This window comes from Erinaceus europaeus, chromosome 1, assembly GCF_950295315.1.
Source record: "Erinaceus europaeus chromosome 1, mEriEur2.1, whole genome shotgun sequence".
NCBI lineage: Eukaryota > Metazoa > Chordata > Mammalia > Eulipotyphla > Erinaceidae > Erinaceus > Erinaceus europaeus.
In genome coordinates this window covers 75,728,715-75,744,262 of record NC_080162.1, presented here as the reverse complement: position 1 = coordinate 75,744,262, position 15,548 = coordinate 75,728,715, and the positions used below count along the sequence as shown (strand labels likewise).

The 15,548-nt window shown below is 43.7% G+C and overlaps 1 protein-coding gene across 6 annotated transcripts in view; it reads left to right on the top strand.

The window, feature by feature from the left end:
* The first annotated feature begins 1,119 nt into the window (after nucleotides 1-1,119).
* The window catches only part of COMMD7 (COMM domain containing 7), a 30,523-nt gene continuing 16,094 nt past the window's right edge, over nucleotides 1,120-15,548 (top strand). Inside the window, exons 1-3 of one of the 6 annotated variants that reach the window (XM_060188587.1) lie at nucleotides 1,125-1,374; nucleotides 12,935-12,985; nucleotides 13,057-13,159. In XM_060188587.1, the coding sequence (XP_060044570.1) occupies nucleotides 1,216-1,374; nucleotides 12,935-12,985; nucleotides 13,057-13,159 (313 nt within the window). In that variant the 5' untranslated portion in view covers nucleotides 1,125-1,215. Of the gene's footprint in view, nucleotides 1,375-12,931; nucleotides 12,986-13,056; nucleotides 13,160-15,548 lie in introns of all 6 variants that reach the window. The other 5 variants (XM_016187944.2, XM_060188584.1, XM_007522714.3 and 2 more) reach the window with 5 other exon arrangements.

Sequence of the window (15,548 nt, the reverse complement as noted above, 5' to 3'; positions counted from 1 at the left end):
CCCTTGTTGTTTCATTGTTGTAGTTATTACTGTTGTTGTTATTGATGTTGTTGTTGTTGGATAGGACAGAGAGAAATAGAGAGAGGAGGGGAAGACAGAGGGGGGAGAGAAAGATAAGACACCTGCAGACCTGCTTCACCACTTGTGAAGCCACTCCCCTGCAGGTGGGGAGGGAGGGACTTTTTCTACCATTATGTGGACCCCAACACCCTCTCCATCACCCCCCTTGCCCTCCTCCCTAAAGTACTGTGCTCTGGTGCCATATACCCTACCCAGTCTAAGTTTGTTGTATAATGCACATAGGGTTAGGGAGAGGAAGGGATTGACTTATAACCTGTATATTTATGTGGGAAGAGACATGTGTTAGGTTGTCTGAGATCTGCTGTGTCCCCTCATCAAGACCACCCTCACTCCAGTCACCCTGAGTTATTCATTGTTGGGTTCCTAGTCCTTCTAATCAGATACTCTGAAAGGAACCCAGCAACCCCCTGATAGCAGGCCTTCAGTTGATGGAAATGTGGCCTCACAGTCTGCTCTGCCTCCAGTGCCTAGCATATAACAGGCTGAATGCAACTAACTACTCACTGAGCATCTTCTTTTCTTCTTCTAATGGGGGGGGAGGGGGGTTTTAAATGGTTTACAGTAGTAACAGTTGTTAGTATATATGTAAAATTTCTCAGTTTTCTGCAAAATACTCTCATCTCCATCCTAGGTCCTTCTTCACTATTCATGCACTAGGACTTGACAGCCTCTTCCCCAACATTTTCTGCCTAGCAGTTCATGCTATACACACTTTAGGTTTAAACTCAGGCCTGCCAAATAGCTCACTTGGATAGTGTGCTGCTTTGCCTTGTGTGCAAGGTTCGAGCCTGGCCCCCACTGCACTGAAGGAAGTTTTGGTGCTGTGGTCTCTTTCACCCTCTATAACGAAAATTAAAATAAATTAAATTAAGAAGAAAAAATAAGACGAGATGTAAGCCCTACTTCTAGATTACTTCAGGTGTAGTGAAACAGGTTCAGAGAGGCCACGCTTTGTGGCCAAGGGTCACCCTGCGGGAAGATCCGGTATCCAGCACCCTGAATCTCAGGGTGTGGGCGCCTGTGTGAGGGCACCTCACGTCGGTGTCCTCGCATTTCCTCGGCGCCAAGAGCACCCGGTGGGAGCTCAGAGCCTGAGCAGGCAGCGGCCTTGGCGAAAGTGCGGCTGCGGAAGCGATGCTGCTGCTGGGCGGCGGCGAAAGAGGAAGCGGCGGCGGCGGCAGCGGCGGCGGGTGTGCGGGCGCCATGGGCCTGGGCCGCCTGCACTGCACCCAAGACCCGGTGCCCGAAGCCGTGGGCGGCGACATTCAGCAGCTCAACCAGCTGGACGCGCAGGTGGGCCCCGGCCGGCTGGTTGTGGGGTGCAGGCCCGGCGAGTGGGGTGCGCACCCAGGACCCAGGTGGCTTTAGGAGGGTGGAGGGGCGGGGGCGCCCAGGCCTGGGGATCTGGGTGCAGGAGAGTTTGCAGGGCTAGGATGGGGGGTTGTCCGATGGGAGTGGGGCGCTGCCAGGACTCGCGACAGGGCTGAGGGGAGTTGGGGTGTGAACCCCTAGAGCCTAAGCACTTGGGGGCGCCCGCGCTGGGGCACCCAAGGGGGTGGGCCAGGGAACTTCCGGGGCTCCCAGCAGGGCGACTACCGGATGGAGCGCGGGAGGTTCGCGGAGCTGGAGGGGGGCCGCTGGGCGGGCCGGGAAGGGGGACTTAGTGAGGGGCCTGGGCTCAGGGGGTCCTGGCGTCCTTGGGGGGGCCCGGGGGACCTAGAGCGGCAGGGTACGGGGAGGTGGGGAAGGCAGGGCTGCGCGGGCAGGGCTGGGGACACAGCCTGACAACCTCCCCATTGTCCCGCTGAAGGCGCTTTTTTTTTCTTTTATACTTTATTTTAGTTTATCTTCTTTAACTTTCTTTTCTCTTCTTTAACTTTCTTCTTTATGTGTTTCTTTTTCTTCCTTTTTTTCCCCTTCGTTTTCTTCCTTTTCACGAAAAAGAATGCCGAGCACTGCTCAGCTCTGGTTTGTGGTGGTGCCAAGGATCCAACCCAGAGGCTCTGACTTGCAAGTCTTATGCACAGCCACTGACCTATATTCCCACTCCATTTCTAAGTATTCAGGGAGGCAGGTGTCAGCCAATTTAGAGGCTTCCTGTTCCTTGCTGCGTTGTCAATTTCCATCCACCAGGGCTGCCACTATCATCTTACCAGGATGATCCAAATAAGTAGGTTTTAAATAGAGACTTTTTTTTTACTCATTTAAAAAATCATTTATTGGTCTGGGGAGATAGCATAATGATTATACAAAAAGATATTCATTCCTGGGTGGAGGTAGATAGCATAATGGTTATGCAAATACTCTCCTGCCTGAAGCTCCAAAGTCCCAGGTTCAGTCCCCTGTACCACCATAAGCAAGAGCTGAGTGAGCAGTGCTCTGGTAAAAAAAAAAAAAAAAAAGATACTTATGCCTACTGGCATAAGGATCCCTTTCAAGATCCCAGTTCCCCACCTGCAGGGGAGTCACTTCACAGGCCATGAAGCAGGTCAGCAGGTATCTTTCTCTCCCCCCTCTTTCTTCCCTTCTTCTATCCATTTCTCTCTGTCCTAACCAACAATGACCACAACAATAATAACTACAATAATAAAACAAGAGCAACCAAAGGGAATAAATAAATAAATTTTTTTTTTTTTTTGCAATTTCTCTCTTTTTAAAATTTCTTTATTGGGGAATTAATGTTTTACATTCAACAGTAAATACAATAGTTTGTACATGCATAACATTTCCCAGTTTTCCATATAACAATACAACCCCCACTAGGTCCTCTGTCATCCTTCTTGGATCTGTATTCTTCCCACCCACCCACCCCAGAGTCTTTTACTTTGGTGCAATATGCCAATTCCATTTCAGGTTCTACTTGTGTTTTCTTTTCTGATGTTTTTCAACTTCTGCCTGAGAGTGAATGAGATCATCCCACATTCATCCTTTTGTTTCTGACTTATTTCACTTAACATGAATTTTTCGAGGTCCATGCAAGATTGGCTAAAAACAGTGAAATCACCATTTTTTGTAGTTGAGTAGTATTCCATTGTATATGTATACCACAACTTGCTCAGCCACTCATCTGTTGTTGGACACCTGGGTTGCTTCCAGGTTTTGGCTATTACAAATTGTGCTGCCAAGAACATATGTGTACACAGATCTTTTTGGATGGGTGTGTTGGGTTCCTTAGGATCTATCCCAGGAGAGGAATTGTAGGATCATAGGGTAGGTCCATTTCTAGCCTTCTGAGAGTTCTCCAGACTGTTCTCCACAGAGGTTGGGCCAATTTACATTCCCACCAGTAGTGTAGGAGGGTTCCTTTGACTCCACAACCTTTCCAGCATTTGCTGCTGTTACCTTTTCTGATGTATGACATTCTCACAGGAGTGAAGTGATATCTCATTGTTGTCTTGATTTGCATTTCTCTGACAATCAGAGACTTGGAGCATTTTTTCATGTGTTTCTCGGCCTTTTGGATCTCTTCTGTGGTGAATATTCTGTCCAAGTCCTCCCCCCATTTTTGGATGGGGTTATTTGTTGTCTTGTTGTTGAGATTTGCAAGTTCTTTATGTATTCTGGTTATTAGCCTCTTGTCTGATGTATGGCATGTAAAGATCTCCCATTCTGTGAAGGGTCTCTTGGTTTGAGTAGTGGTTTCTTTTGCTGTGCAGAAGCTTTTTAATTTGATGTAGTCCCATAGGTTTATGCTTGTCTTAGTCTTCTTTTTAATTGGATTTGTTTCATTGAAGATGTCTTTAAAATTTATGTGGAAAAGAGTTTTGCCAATATTTTCCTCTAAGTATCTGATAGTTTGTGGTCTAACATCCAAGACCTTGATCCACTTGGAATTTACTTTTGTATTTGGTGAACTACAGTGGTTCAGTTTCATTCTTCTGCATGTTTCAACCCATTTTTTCCAACACCATTTGCTGAAGAGACTCTGCTTTCCCCATTAATAGTCTGGGCACCTTTGTCAAATATTAGATGTCCATAGGTGTGAGGGCTTACTTCTGGGCTCTCCACTCTATTCCACTGGTCAATATGTCTATTCATGTACCAGTACCAAGGAGTTTTGATGACAGTGGCCCTATAGTACAATTTGAGATCTGGGAGTGTGATGCCTCTGGTTCTGTTCTTTTTTCTCAAGATTGTTTTGGCAATTCTAGGTCTTTTCTGGTTCCAGATAAACATTTGTACCATTTGTTCTATTCTCCTAAAAATGTGCTTGGGATCTTGATGGGGATAGCATTAAATTTGTAGATGGCTTTGGGTAGTATATTCATTTTGATGATGTTAATTCTTCCAACTCATGAACATGGAATATCTTTCCACTTCTTTGTGCATTCTATTTTCTTGAGGAGTGACTCATAATTTTCAGTATACAAGTCTTTCACTTCCTTGGTTAGGTTTACTCCTAGATATTTTACTGTTTTTGTTGCTATAGTAAAAGGAATTGATTCCTGGATTTCAGTTTCTTCTAGCTTAGTGTTTGCATAGAGGAATGCCACTGACCTTTGAATGTTAATTTTGTAGCCTGATGCCTTACTGTATTGCCTGATGATTTCCAAAGGTTCTTGCTGGATTCCTTAGGTTTTTCTATGTATACTATCCTGTCATCTGCAAATAAGGAGAGTTTGACTTCTTTTCCAATCTGTATCCCTTTAATTCCTTGCTCCTGCCTGATTGCTATGGCAAGAACTTCCAACACTATGTTGAATAGTAATGGTGATAGTGGGCAGCCCTGTCTAGTACGTGATCTAGAAATGCTTCCAGTTTTTCACCATTGAGTATGATGTTGGCTGTAGGTTTTCTATATATAGACTCCACTATCTTGGGGAATTTTCCATCTATTCCCATTTTTTGTAGTGTTTTGATCATAAAGTGATGCTGTATTTTGTCAAAGGCTTTCTCTGCATCTATTGATATGACCATGTGGTTTTTGGTCTTGCTTTTGTTGATTTGTTGGATCACGTTGATTGATTTACCTATATTAAACCAACCTTGCATGCCTAGGTTAAACCCCACTTGGTCATGATGAACAATCTTTTTAATATACTGCTGTATCCGGTTGACTACAATTTTGTTCAATATTTTAGTGTGTATATTCATCAGAGATATTGGTCTGCAGTTTTCTTAATTTTGGTTGTGTCCCTGTCTGCTTTTGGTATCAGAGTGATGTTGGTTTTATAGAAGCTGGAAGGGAGTATTCCAGTGTCTTCGATCTTCTGGAAGACTTTTATTAAATGTAGAGGTACTAGTTCTTCTTTGAAGGTTTTATAGAATTCATCTGTAAGGGTGGGGGAAATAGCATAATGGTTATGCAAACAGACTCTCATGCCTGAGGCTCCAAAGTCCCAGGTTCAATCCCCCATACCACCATAAACCAGAGCTGAGCAGTGCTCTGGTATTTCTCTCTGTGTCTCTCTCTGTCTGTATCTCTCTCAAAAATAAAATAAATAAAATATTAAAAAAAAAAAAAAAAGAATTCATCTGTAAAACTATCTGGTCCAGGACTTTTATTTTTGGGAAGATTTTTGATAACTGTTTCAATTTTATCACCTGTGATGGGCCTGTTCATGTTATCTACTTTCTCTTTACTTAGTTTTGGAGGTTGGTAGGTATCTAGGAAATTGCCCATTTCTTCTAGGTTGTCTAGCTTGGTGGCATATAGTTGTTCATAGAAGCCTCGCATGATATGTTGAATTTCTGCAGTGTCTGTTGTGATATCTCCTTTTTCATTTAGTATCCGATTTATTTGGGTCTTCTCCCTTTTTTGTTTTGTGAGTCTGGCTAAAGGTTTGTTGATTTTGTTCACTCTTTCGAAGAGCCAACATTTACTTTCATTCATCTTTTGTATGGTTTCTCTTATTTTCTTTTTTTTTTTAATTTTTTTTTTAATATTTATTTTATTTATTTATTCCCTTTTGTTGCCCTTGTTGTTTTATTGTTGTAGTTATTATTGTTGTTGTCGTCGTTGTTGGATAGGACCGAGAGAAATGGAGAGAGTAGGGGAAGACAGAGAGGGGGAGAGAAAGATAGACACCTGCAGACCTGCTTCACCGCCTGTGAAGCGACTCCCCTGCAGGTGGGGAGCCGGGGTTCGAACCGGGATCTTTATGCCGGTCCTTGTGCTTTGCGCCACCTGCGCTTAACCCGCTGCGCTACAGCCCGACTCCCGGTTTCTCTTATTTTCAATGTTATTGATTTCTGCCCTATCTTTATTTTTTATTTATTTTTTTAAAGTGTTTTTTTTAAATATTTATTTTATTTATTTATTCCCTTTTGTTGCCCTTGTTGTTTTATTGTTGTAGTTATTATTGTTGTTGTCGTTGTTGGATAGGACAGAGAGAAATGGAGAGAGGAGGGGAAGACAGAGAGGAGGAGAGAAAGATAGACACCTGCAGACCTGCTTTACCGCCTGTGAAGCGACTCCCCTACAGGTGGGGAGCTGGGGTTGGAACCGGGATCCTTATGCCAGTCCTTGTGCTTTGCACAAGGATCAGAATTAGAGCCCTGACTCCTGCTCCCCATCTGCAGGGGAGTCGCCTCACAGACAGTGAAGCAGGTCTGCAGGTGTCTTTCTCTCCTCCTCTCTATCTTCCCCTCCTCTCTACATTTCTCTCTGACCTATCCAACAAAGATGACATCAATAACAACGACAGTAATTACAACAACAATGAAAAAACAAGGGCAACAAAAGGGAAAATAAATAAATATTAAAAAAAAAAGATAGACACCTGCAGACCTGCTTCACTGCCTGTGAAGTGACTCCCCGACAGGTGAGGAGCCTGGGGCTAGAAGGGATCCTTACCAGGTCCTTGCACTTTGCGCCACAAGGGCTTAACCCGCTGCGCTACCACCGGACTCCCCTCTTTTTTTTTTTAAAGATTTATTTAATTTATTACATATGATGGAGAGAATTTCAAATGTGACAGAGGAAAAGGGAGACAGCTAGAGCACAACTCCAGTACATGTGGTGCAGGAAGTTGAACAGGGAACCTCAAGCATGCAAGTTCTGAGCTTTCCCTGTTGAGCCACCTCCCAACCTTTTAAGGCTGCCAATTCTATTGAGTTAGGAACTTCACTTTTATTAACTCATTAAGCTTTGCCAGCTCTCCCAATATGATAATATGAGGATTAAGATTTCCAACTTGGGAGTTTTGTTGAGGGCACAAACTTTCAGTCATTATACAGTACCTATAAAGAGAGAAGATTAATAAGGATCATATTTTAATATTTAAATAAATATTTTTTTAAAAGTCTGCCTGGAGAAGTGAAGCTCTGATAACATTAACGACAAATTTAAATTTTATTTTTGTATATAAATTGAGATTTACATGAAAGAGAAGCCAGAGCACCACTCTGGTGCCTGCGGTACCTGGACTCAAACTTGGAGCCTGAGGCATGTCAGTGCTGTACATAGTTGGCTGAGATGTCTCCCAGGCCACTGTTTGTCATTTGAATAAGAAAATGTAGAGTGTAAAACAAGTATAAAGAACAACAGAGGGTGGTCCAGGAGGTAGCAGAGTAGTTAAAGCATTTCACTCTCAAGCATGAGTTCCCAAGTTCAATCCCTGGCAGCATATGTACCAAAGTAATGTCTGGTTCTTTCTATCTCGACTATCTTTCTCATTAAAAAAATAAAATATTTAAAAAAATAAATAAATAAATAGGGAGTCGGGCGGTAGCGCAGCAGGTTAAGCACAGGTGGCGCAAAGTGCAAGGACCAGCATAAGGATCCTGGTTTGAGGTCCCCACCTGCAGGGAGTCACTTCACAGGCAGTGAAGCAGATCTGTAGGTGTCTATCTCCCTCTCTCTATCTTCCCTTCCACTCCATTTCTCTCTGTCCTATCCAACAATGACGACATCAGTAACAACAATAATAACTGCAACAATAAAACAACAGGGGTAACAAAAGGGAGTGAAAAAATAAAAAATAAACACCTGTAACTTAACAAAAATAAAAGGAAGAACAGAGAGAAATAAGTACTACTGGGGCCTGGTGGTGGTTGAATGCACATGTCACAGTGCTCAAGGGCCCAGGTTCACCTGAAGGAGAAAGTCTCATGAGTGGCGAAGCAGGGCTACAGGTGTCTTTCTTCCTTTTTTTTTTTTTTTTTTTTCTCAGCACTTGAAAGCATATTGTTTTTATTATTTAAGAAATTTTTTATTTGGGGGGTTGGGCTGTAGCGCGGCAGGTTAAGCACACGTGGCGCAAAGTGCAGGACCGGCATAAGAATCTTGGTTTGAGTCCCTGGCTCCCCACCTGCAGAGGAGTTGCTTCACAAGTGGTGAAGCAGATCTGCAGGTGTCTATCTCTCTCTCCCCATCTCTGTCTTCCATTTCTCTCTCTCCATTTCTCTCTGTCCTATACGACATCAATAACAACAACAATAATAACTACAACAATAAAACAACAAGGGCAATAAAAGGGAATAAATAAATATTAAAAAAATATTTATAAAATGGAAACACACTTGTGGTCCGGGAGGTGGCTCAGTGATAAAACTTTGGACTCTCAAGCATGAGGTCCTGAGTTAGGTCCTGAGTTCGATCCCTGGCAGCACATGTGCCAGAGTGATGTCTGGTTCTTTCTCTCTCCTCCTATCTTTCTCATAAATAAAAATAAAATCTTTTAAAATAAAAAAAAAAGGAAACACTGACAAACCCATAGGATAAGAGGGTTACACTTCCCACCACCAGAACTCTATATCCCATCCCTTACCCTGATAACTCTCCTTTTCTTTATCCTTCTGGGGCTATGGACCCCGGATCATTATGGGGATGCAGAAGATGGAAGGTCTGGCATCTGTAATTGCTTCCCCACTGAGCGTGGGCATTGACAGGTTGATCCATACTCCCAGCCTTACAGGTGTCTTTCTGTCTTTCTTCCTCTCTTTTATCTTTCCCTTCCCTCTTAATTGACTTCTGACTGTCTCTATCAAATAAGTAAAGATAAATTTAAAAACTTTTTTTAAAAAATATTTATTTTCTTTTGTTGCCCTTTAAAAAAAATTTATTTATTTATTTTCCCTTTTGTTGCCCTTGTTGTCTTTTTATTGTTGTAATTATTATTGTTTTTGTTATTGATGTCATCTTTGTTGGATAGGACAGAAAGAAATGGAGAGAGGAGGGGAAGACAGAGGGGGAGAGAAAGATAGACACCTGCAGACCTGCTTCACCACCTGTGAAACGACTCCCCTGCAGGTGGGGAGCCGGGGGCTCGAACCAGGATCCTTCGGCAGGTCCTTGCACTTTGTGCCACATGCGCTTAACCCGCTGCACTACCGCCTGGCTTCCCCCCCCCCTTTTTTTTTTGTAGTTATTGGTGTCGTCCTTGTTGGATAGGACAGAGAGAAATGGAGAGAGGAGGGGAAGACAGAGAGAGAGAGAAAGATAGACACCTGCAGACCTGCTTCACCACCTGTGAAGAGACTCCCCTGCAGGTGGGGAGCCGGGGGGCTCGAACCCGGATTCTTATGCTGGTCCTTGCGCTTTGTGCAACCTGCGCTTAACCTGCCGAACTACCGCCGGACTCCCTAAAAAAAAATTTTTTTTTTTTAATTTCCCTGCATCACTCTAAGCCAGAGCTGAGCAGTTCTCTGGTGAAAAAAGAGAGAGAGAGAGAGAGAGGGAGAAATAACTACTATTAATATTCCAATGATTTTCCCTTTCAGGCTGTATGTGTATATCTGGACACTGGAGATGTATGCATATGTGCACATATATTTTTCTCTCATTCTATCTCTTTTAAATAAAAAAAATACTTATTTTGGATAGAGACAGAAATTGAGAGGGAGGGGGAAGATAGAGAGGAAGAAAGAGAGGCCAGGTGGTGGTGGCACACTCTTGAGTGCACATGTAACCACATATAGCACCTGAGTTTGAACCCCTGGCTCCCTACCTACAGGGGGGTCACTTCACAGGCGGTGGAGCAGGTCTGCAGGTGTCTTTCTCCTTTTCTTCTGTCTTCCCCTTCCCTCTCAGTTTCTCTCTGTCCTATCAAATATAATATACCTCCCCCCAAAAAAAAGGTGGTCTGGGGGTGGCGCAGTGGATAGGGCATCGGACTCTCAAGCATGAAGTTCTGAGTTCAGTCCCCGGCAGCACCAGGGTGTACCAGGGTGATGCCTGGTTCTTTCTCCTGTTTTTCTCATTAATAAATAAATAAAATCTTTAAAAAAAAAAAAAAAAGAGACAGAGAGTTGGTCCAGGAAGTAGTGCAGTGGATGAAGCACTGGATTCTCAGCCATGAGGTTCCACATTCAGTCCCCGGCAGCGTGTGTACCAGAGTGATGACTGGTTCTTTCTCTTTCCATCTAGCTTACTTATTAATAAATAAATAAATTATAAAAAAACAAAAAGGGAGGCAGGGGTAGATAGCATAATGGTCATGCAAAGAGACTCTCATGTCAGAGACTCTAGAGTCCCAGGTTCAGTCCCGCACACCACTGTAAACCAGATCTGAGCAGTGCTCTGGTAAATAAATAAATAATAAAATAATAATCAATTGAAAAAAAGAGAGGAGAGACATCTAATGTACTGCTTTTTTTTTTTTTTTTTGCCTCCAAAGTTATAGCTGGGCTCGGTGTCTGCACTAAGAATCCACTGCTCTTGGAGGCCATTTTTCCTTTTTGTTGCCCTTGTTGTTGTTGGATAGGACAGAAAGAAATGGAGAGAGGAGGGGAAGACAGAGAGGGGGGAGAGAAAGATAGATACCTGCAGACCTGCTTCACCGCCTGTGAAGCGATCCCCCTGTAGGTAGGGAGCCAGGGGCTTGAACCAGGATACTTAGTTGGGTCCTTGTGCTTTGTGCCATGACGCTTAACCCAATGTGCTACCGCCAGCTCTCCTCTTTTTTTTTTTTTTAATTTTATTTATTTATTCCCTTTTGTTGCCCTTGTTGTTTTATTGTTGTAGTTATTATTGATGTCGTTGTTGTTGGATAGGACAGAGAGAAATGGAGAGAGGAGGGGAAGACAGAGGGGGAGAGAAAGACAGACACCTGCAGACCTGCTTCACCGCCTGTGAAGGGACCTGCCTGCAGGTGGGGAGCTGGGGGCTGGAACCAGGATCCTGACGCCGGTCCTTGAGCTTAGCGCCACCTGCGTTTAACCCACTGCGCTACAGCCCGACTCCCAGCTCTCCTCCTTTTTAAAAAATTAAAAAAAAAATTTTTTAAGGGAGTCGGTCTGTAGCGCAACGGGTTAAGCGCAGGTGGCGCAAAGCACAAGGACCAGCCTAAGGATCCCTGTTTGAACCCCGGCTCCCCACCTGCAGGGGAGTGGCTCACAGGTGGTGAAGCAGGTCTGCAGGTGTCTATCTTTCTCTCCTCCTCTCTGTCTTCCCCTCCTCTCTCCATTTCTCTGTCCTATCCAACAATGACAACAACAATAATAACTACAACAATAAAACAAGGCAACAAAAAGGGAATAAATAAATAAAATAAATTAAAAAAAAAGATATAGAAAGACCAAAAAAAAAGTCAACTTTGAAAAAAAATTTTTTTAAATTTTATTTATTTACTTTCCCTTTTGTTGCCTTTGTTGTTTTTATTGTTGTAGTTATTATTGTTGTCATTGTTAGGACAGAGAGAAATGGAGAGAGGAGGGGAAGACAGAGAGGGGGAGAGAAAGATAGACACCTGCAGACTTGCTTCACTGCCTGTGAAGCGACTCCCCTGCAGGTGGGGAGCAGGGGGTTTGAACCGGGATCCTTAAGGTGGCCCTTGCACTTAGTGCCATGTGCGTTTAACCCACTGTGCTACCTCCCAACTCCCCCCCCCCTTTTTTTTAATGGTGGTACAGGGGATTGATCCTGGGACTTCAGAGCCTCAAGCATGAGAGTCTTATTGCATAACCATTATGCTATGTACCCACGCCCTAAAGTATTGTTGCACCACTCATGAAGCTTCCCCTGCAGGTGAGGAATGGAGGCATGAATCCAGGTCTTTGCTCATGGTTATGTGTGTGCTTAACCAGGTACATCACTGCATGGGTCCCTCATTATCTCTCCCTCTCTCTCTCTCTATTATAGGGTGGGGGTAAATGGCATAAAGGTTATGCAAGAGACTCTCATGCCTGAGGCTCAAAAGTCCCAGGTTCAATCACCACCATAAGCCACAGCTGATCAGTGCTCTGGTTCTTTCTCCTATTTTTCTCTTTAATATAAAAAAATTATTTATTTTTATTTTATTTCATTTTTTTGGGATTGCATACTTGAGAGAGTACAACAGCTCACCCACTGTGACACTTCCCAGGTCGTGCAGCCCAGGATAAAGCCCTAGCACCACTAGGGTAATCTCTGTGGTGTCTCACTCTCTCTCCCTGAAAGAGCTGCCGAGTTGTGGCAAAATCATGCATATTTGAGTTCCCGGCTCCATAAATTAGTTAACTAAATAAATAAATAACCAGTAACAACACTACAGTGATGCTAGTGGTGGGTATTATGGCTATTTCTTTTTGCCTCCAGGGCTACTGGTGGGGCTTAGCACAGGCACTACAAATCCACTGCTCCTGGTGGCCATTTTTTCCATTTTATTGGATAGGAAAGAAAGAAACTGAGAGAGGAAGGGGAGATAGAGAAGGGCAGAGAAAGATAGACAATTGCAGACCTGCTTCACTGCTTGTGAAGCTTCCCTGCTACAGGTGGGGATCTGGGGGCTTGAACCCAGATCCTTGTTCAGGTCCTTGTGCTTAGTACTATATGAGCCACCACCCGGCCCCCTTTATGGCTATTTCTAACTATAGAGGATAAGGATAGGTGTCAGCACCAGAGTGCTATTGCTTTTTTTTTTTTTTCTCAGCAGTTATATTTAGTAGATTCAGAGTTGAATTGTATTGATGTTCTGTGTTCTCTTCACAGCAGTTCTCAGCCCTGACAAAAGTCATTTTCCACTTCCTGACTGAGCCCAAAGAGGTAAAGTATTCAGTGATGTAGAGAAAGCTCACATGTGGCTCCATGGTCCTGAGATGCCTTCTCCTCTGCAGGTGGAAAGATTTCTGGCCCAGCTCTCTGAATTTGCCTCCACCACTCAGATGGGCCTCAGCCCCCTCAGGAACATCGTGAAAAGCCTCCTTATTGTCCCCAGTGGTGAGTAGTCTTTCCTCATGGCTCGTGGTGCATCCCGTGAGTACCCATTCATTGGGGAAACTGAGGATCCTTCCTAGCCGACTGAATCCACATGGATCCCAGTCACTTTCAAAGCCAACAACAAGCAGCCCCTGACAGCTTTCAACCTGACGCTGTTGACTGGCTACGGAAGAAGGGCAAACGCCAGAAGAAGAATGGCAGTGAGGCAGTGCTTGTGTGTTCATTTATTTATGTATTTATTTATTATTGGATAGACGAAGAGAAATTGAGAAGGGAGTGGGAGATAGGGAAAGAGACAGACACACCTGTGTCACCTCATGTGAAGTTTTCCCCCTGCAAGTGGGACTAGGGGTTTGAACCTAGATCCTTGCACACTGTAATGTGTGCGCTTAACCGTGCGGCCCTCTGTTCTTTTATTATTTTCCCCAGATTTATTATATCAATAGTGAATTTAACCAGAGCACCGCTCAGCTCAGGCTTATAGTGGTACTGGGGATTGTGCATGACACTCAGAGCCTCAGACATGGGAGTTTTTTTGCATAATCATTATTCTGTCTCCCTAGCCCTCTTTTTCTGTCTCTCTTTTTCTGTATGGAAAAGTCAGCCCAGGGCAGGGAGGCCCCAGAAATGACAAAAATAAATAAATGAATAAAGACGAAGAAAAGAGAAGTTTCTATCACAGGCTCAGCTTTAGGGGTGGGTGTTCATTGTAGCACAGATGGCGATGGGGAACCATTAGCAACTGTGAAATCACCCAGTACCTGGAGGTTGATGTAATAGGTGTGGTTTCTTTGTTACTGAGGAACAAATGTAGTGGTCATCACAGATTGACAGCTTGAAATTAGGTGGACCTGGCTGTGAATCCCAGTCTGACACTCGCCAGTGAGTGTGACTTTGGCTAAGAGTCAGATCTTTAGCCTCCTAAAACAAAACAGCATTTCACTAGCAGTCCCCATCCCTTAAGTTCTTCTTTTCTTTTGATAGAGGGACTTGAGAGTCCCTGCAGGTGGGAACTGGGACTTGAGCCCTGTGTCCTTGAGCATGGTAACATATTCCTCAACCAGGTATACCACCACCTGGTCCCCATTTAAGCTTTTCTAAAGAGACTGAGATAATGTTAATAAAATGCTTAGCACAGTGCCTCAGTAGTCCAAGTAAGGTATGTGCCTTGCCGTGCATGTGGTCCAAGTCTGAGCCCCAGCGCCACATGAGAGGATCACTGGTACCAGGTATAGTTCTAACAGTGTATGGGAGTCAGACGGTAGCACAGCAGGTTAAGCACATGTGGCGCGAAGCTCAGGGACCTGAGTAAGAATCCCGGTTCGAGCCCCAAGCTCCCCACCTGCAGGGGAGTCAATTCACAGGCGGTGAAGCAGGTCTGCAGGTGTCTTATCTTTCTCTCCCCCTCTCTGTCTTTCCCTCCTCTCTCCATTTCTTTCTGTCCTTTCCAATGACGACATCAATAACAACAACAATAATAACCACAGCAACAATAAAAAAATAACAAGGGCAACAAAAGGGAAAGTAAATAAATAAATATAAAAACATTTTTTTAAAAAGTTCTACTAATGTAATGTCTCTCCTTGTGTCTCTGTATAAGAGAGACTCTGGGAGTGACAAAATTGCATTTATTCGAAGTTCCTGTACCACAAACAAATATTTTTTTAGAGAGAACAGTACTATTTATTTATTTCAATATTTATTATTGGATAGAGACAGAGAAATTGAGAGGGGAGAGGTATGGGGAGGGATAGAGACAGAGAGACACCTGCAGCCCTGCCTCACCTCTCATGAAGTTTTCCTCCTATAGGTGGGGATCAGGGGCTTGAACCTGGTTCTTGTGCATTCTTGTGTGTGTTATTTATTTTATTCTATTATTTTTTTTAAAGATTTTTATTTATTTATTAATGAGAAACACAGGAGGAGAGAAAGAGCCAGACATCACTCTGGTACATGTGCTGCCGGGGATTGAACTCAGGACCTCATACTTGAGAGTCCGATGCTTTATGCACTGCGCCACCTCCTGGATCACTATTCTATTATTATTTTTAAAAGTCTTTATTTATTTTCCCTTTTGTTGTTTTTTATTGCAGTTATTATTGTTGTTGCTATTGATGTTGTCGTTGGATAGGACATAGAGAAATGTAGATGGGGAAGACAGAGGGAGGGAGGGAGGGAGGGAAAGATAGACACCTGCGAACCTTCTTCCTTAATGCTGGTCCTTGCTATTCGAGCGACATACACTTAACCCACTGCGCTACCACCCAACCCCCTTATTATTATTATTTTTTAATATTTGTTAAATTTTATTTTTGAGAGAGATGCAGAGAGAGAGAGACCCTAGAGCACTGCTCAGTTCTGGCTTATGGTAGTACAGGGGATTGAACCT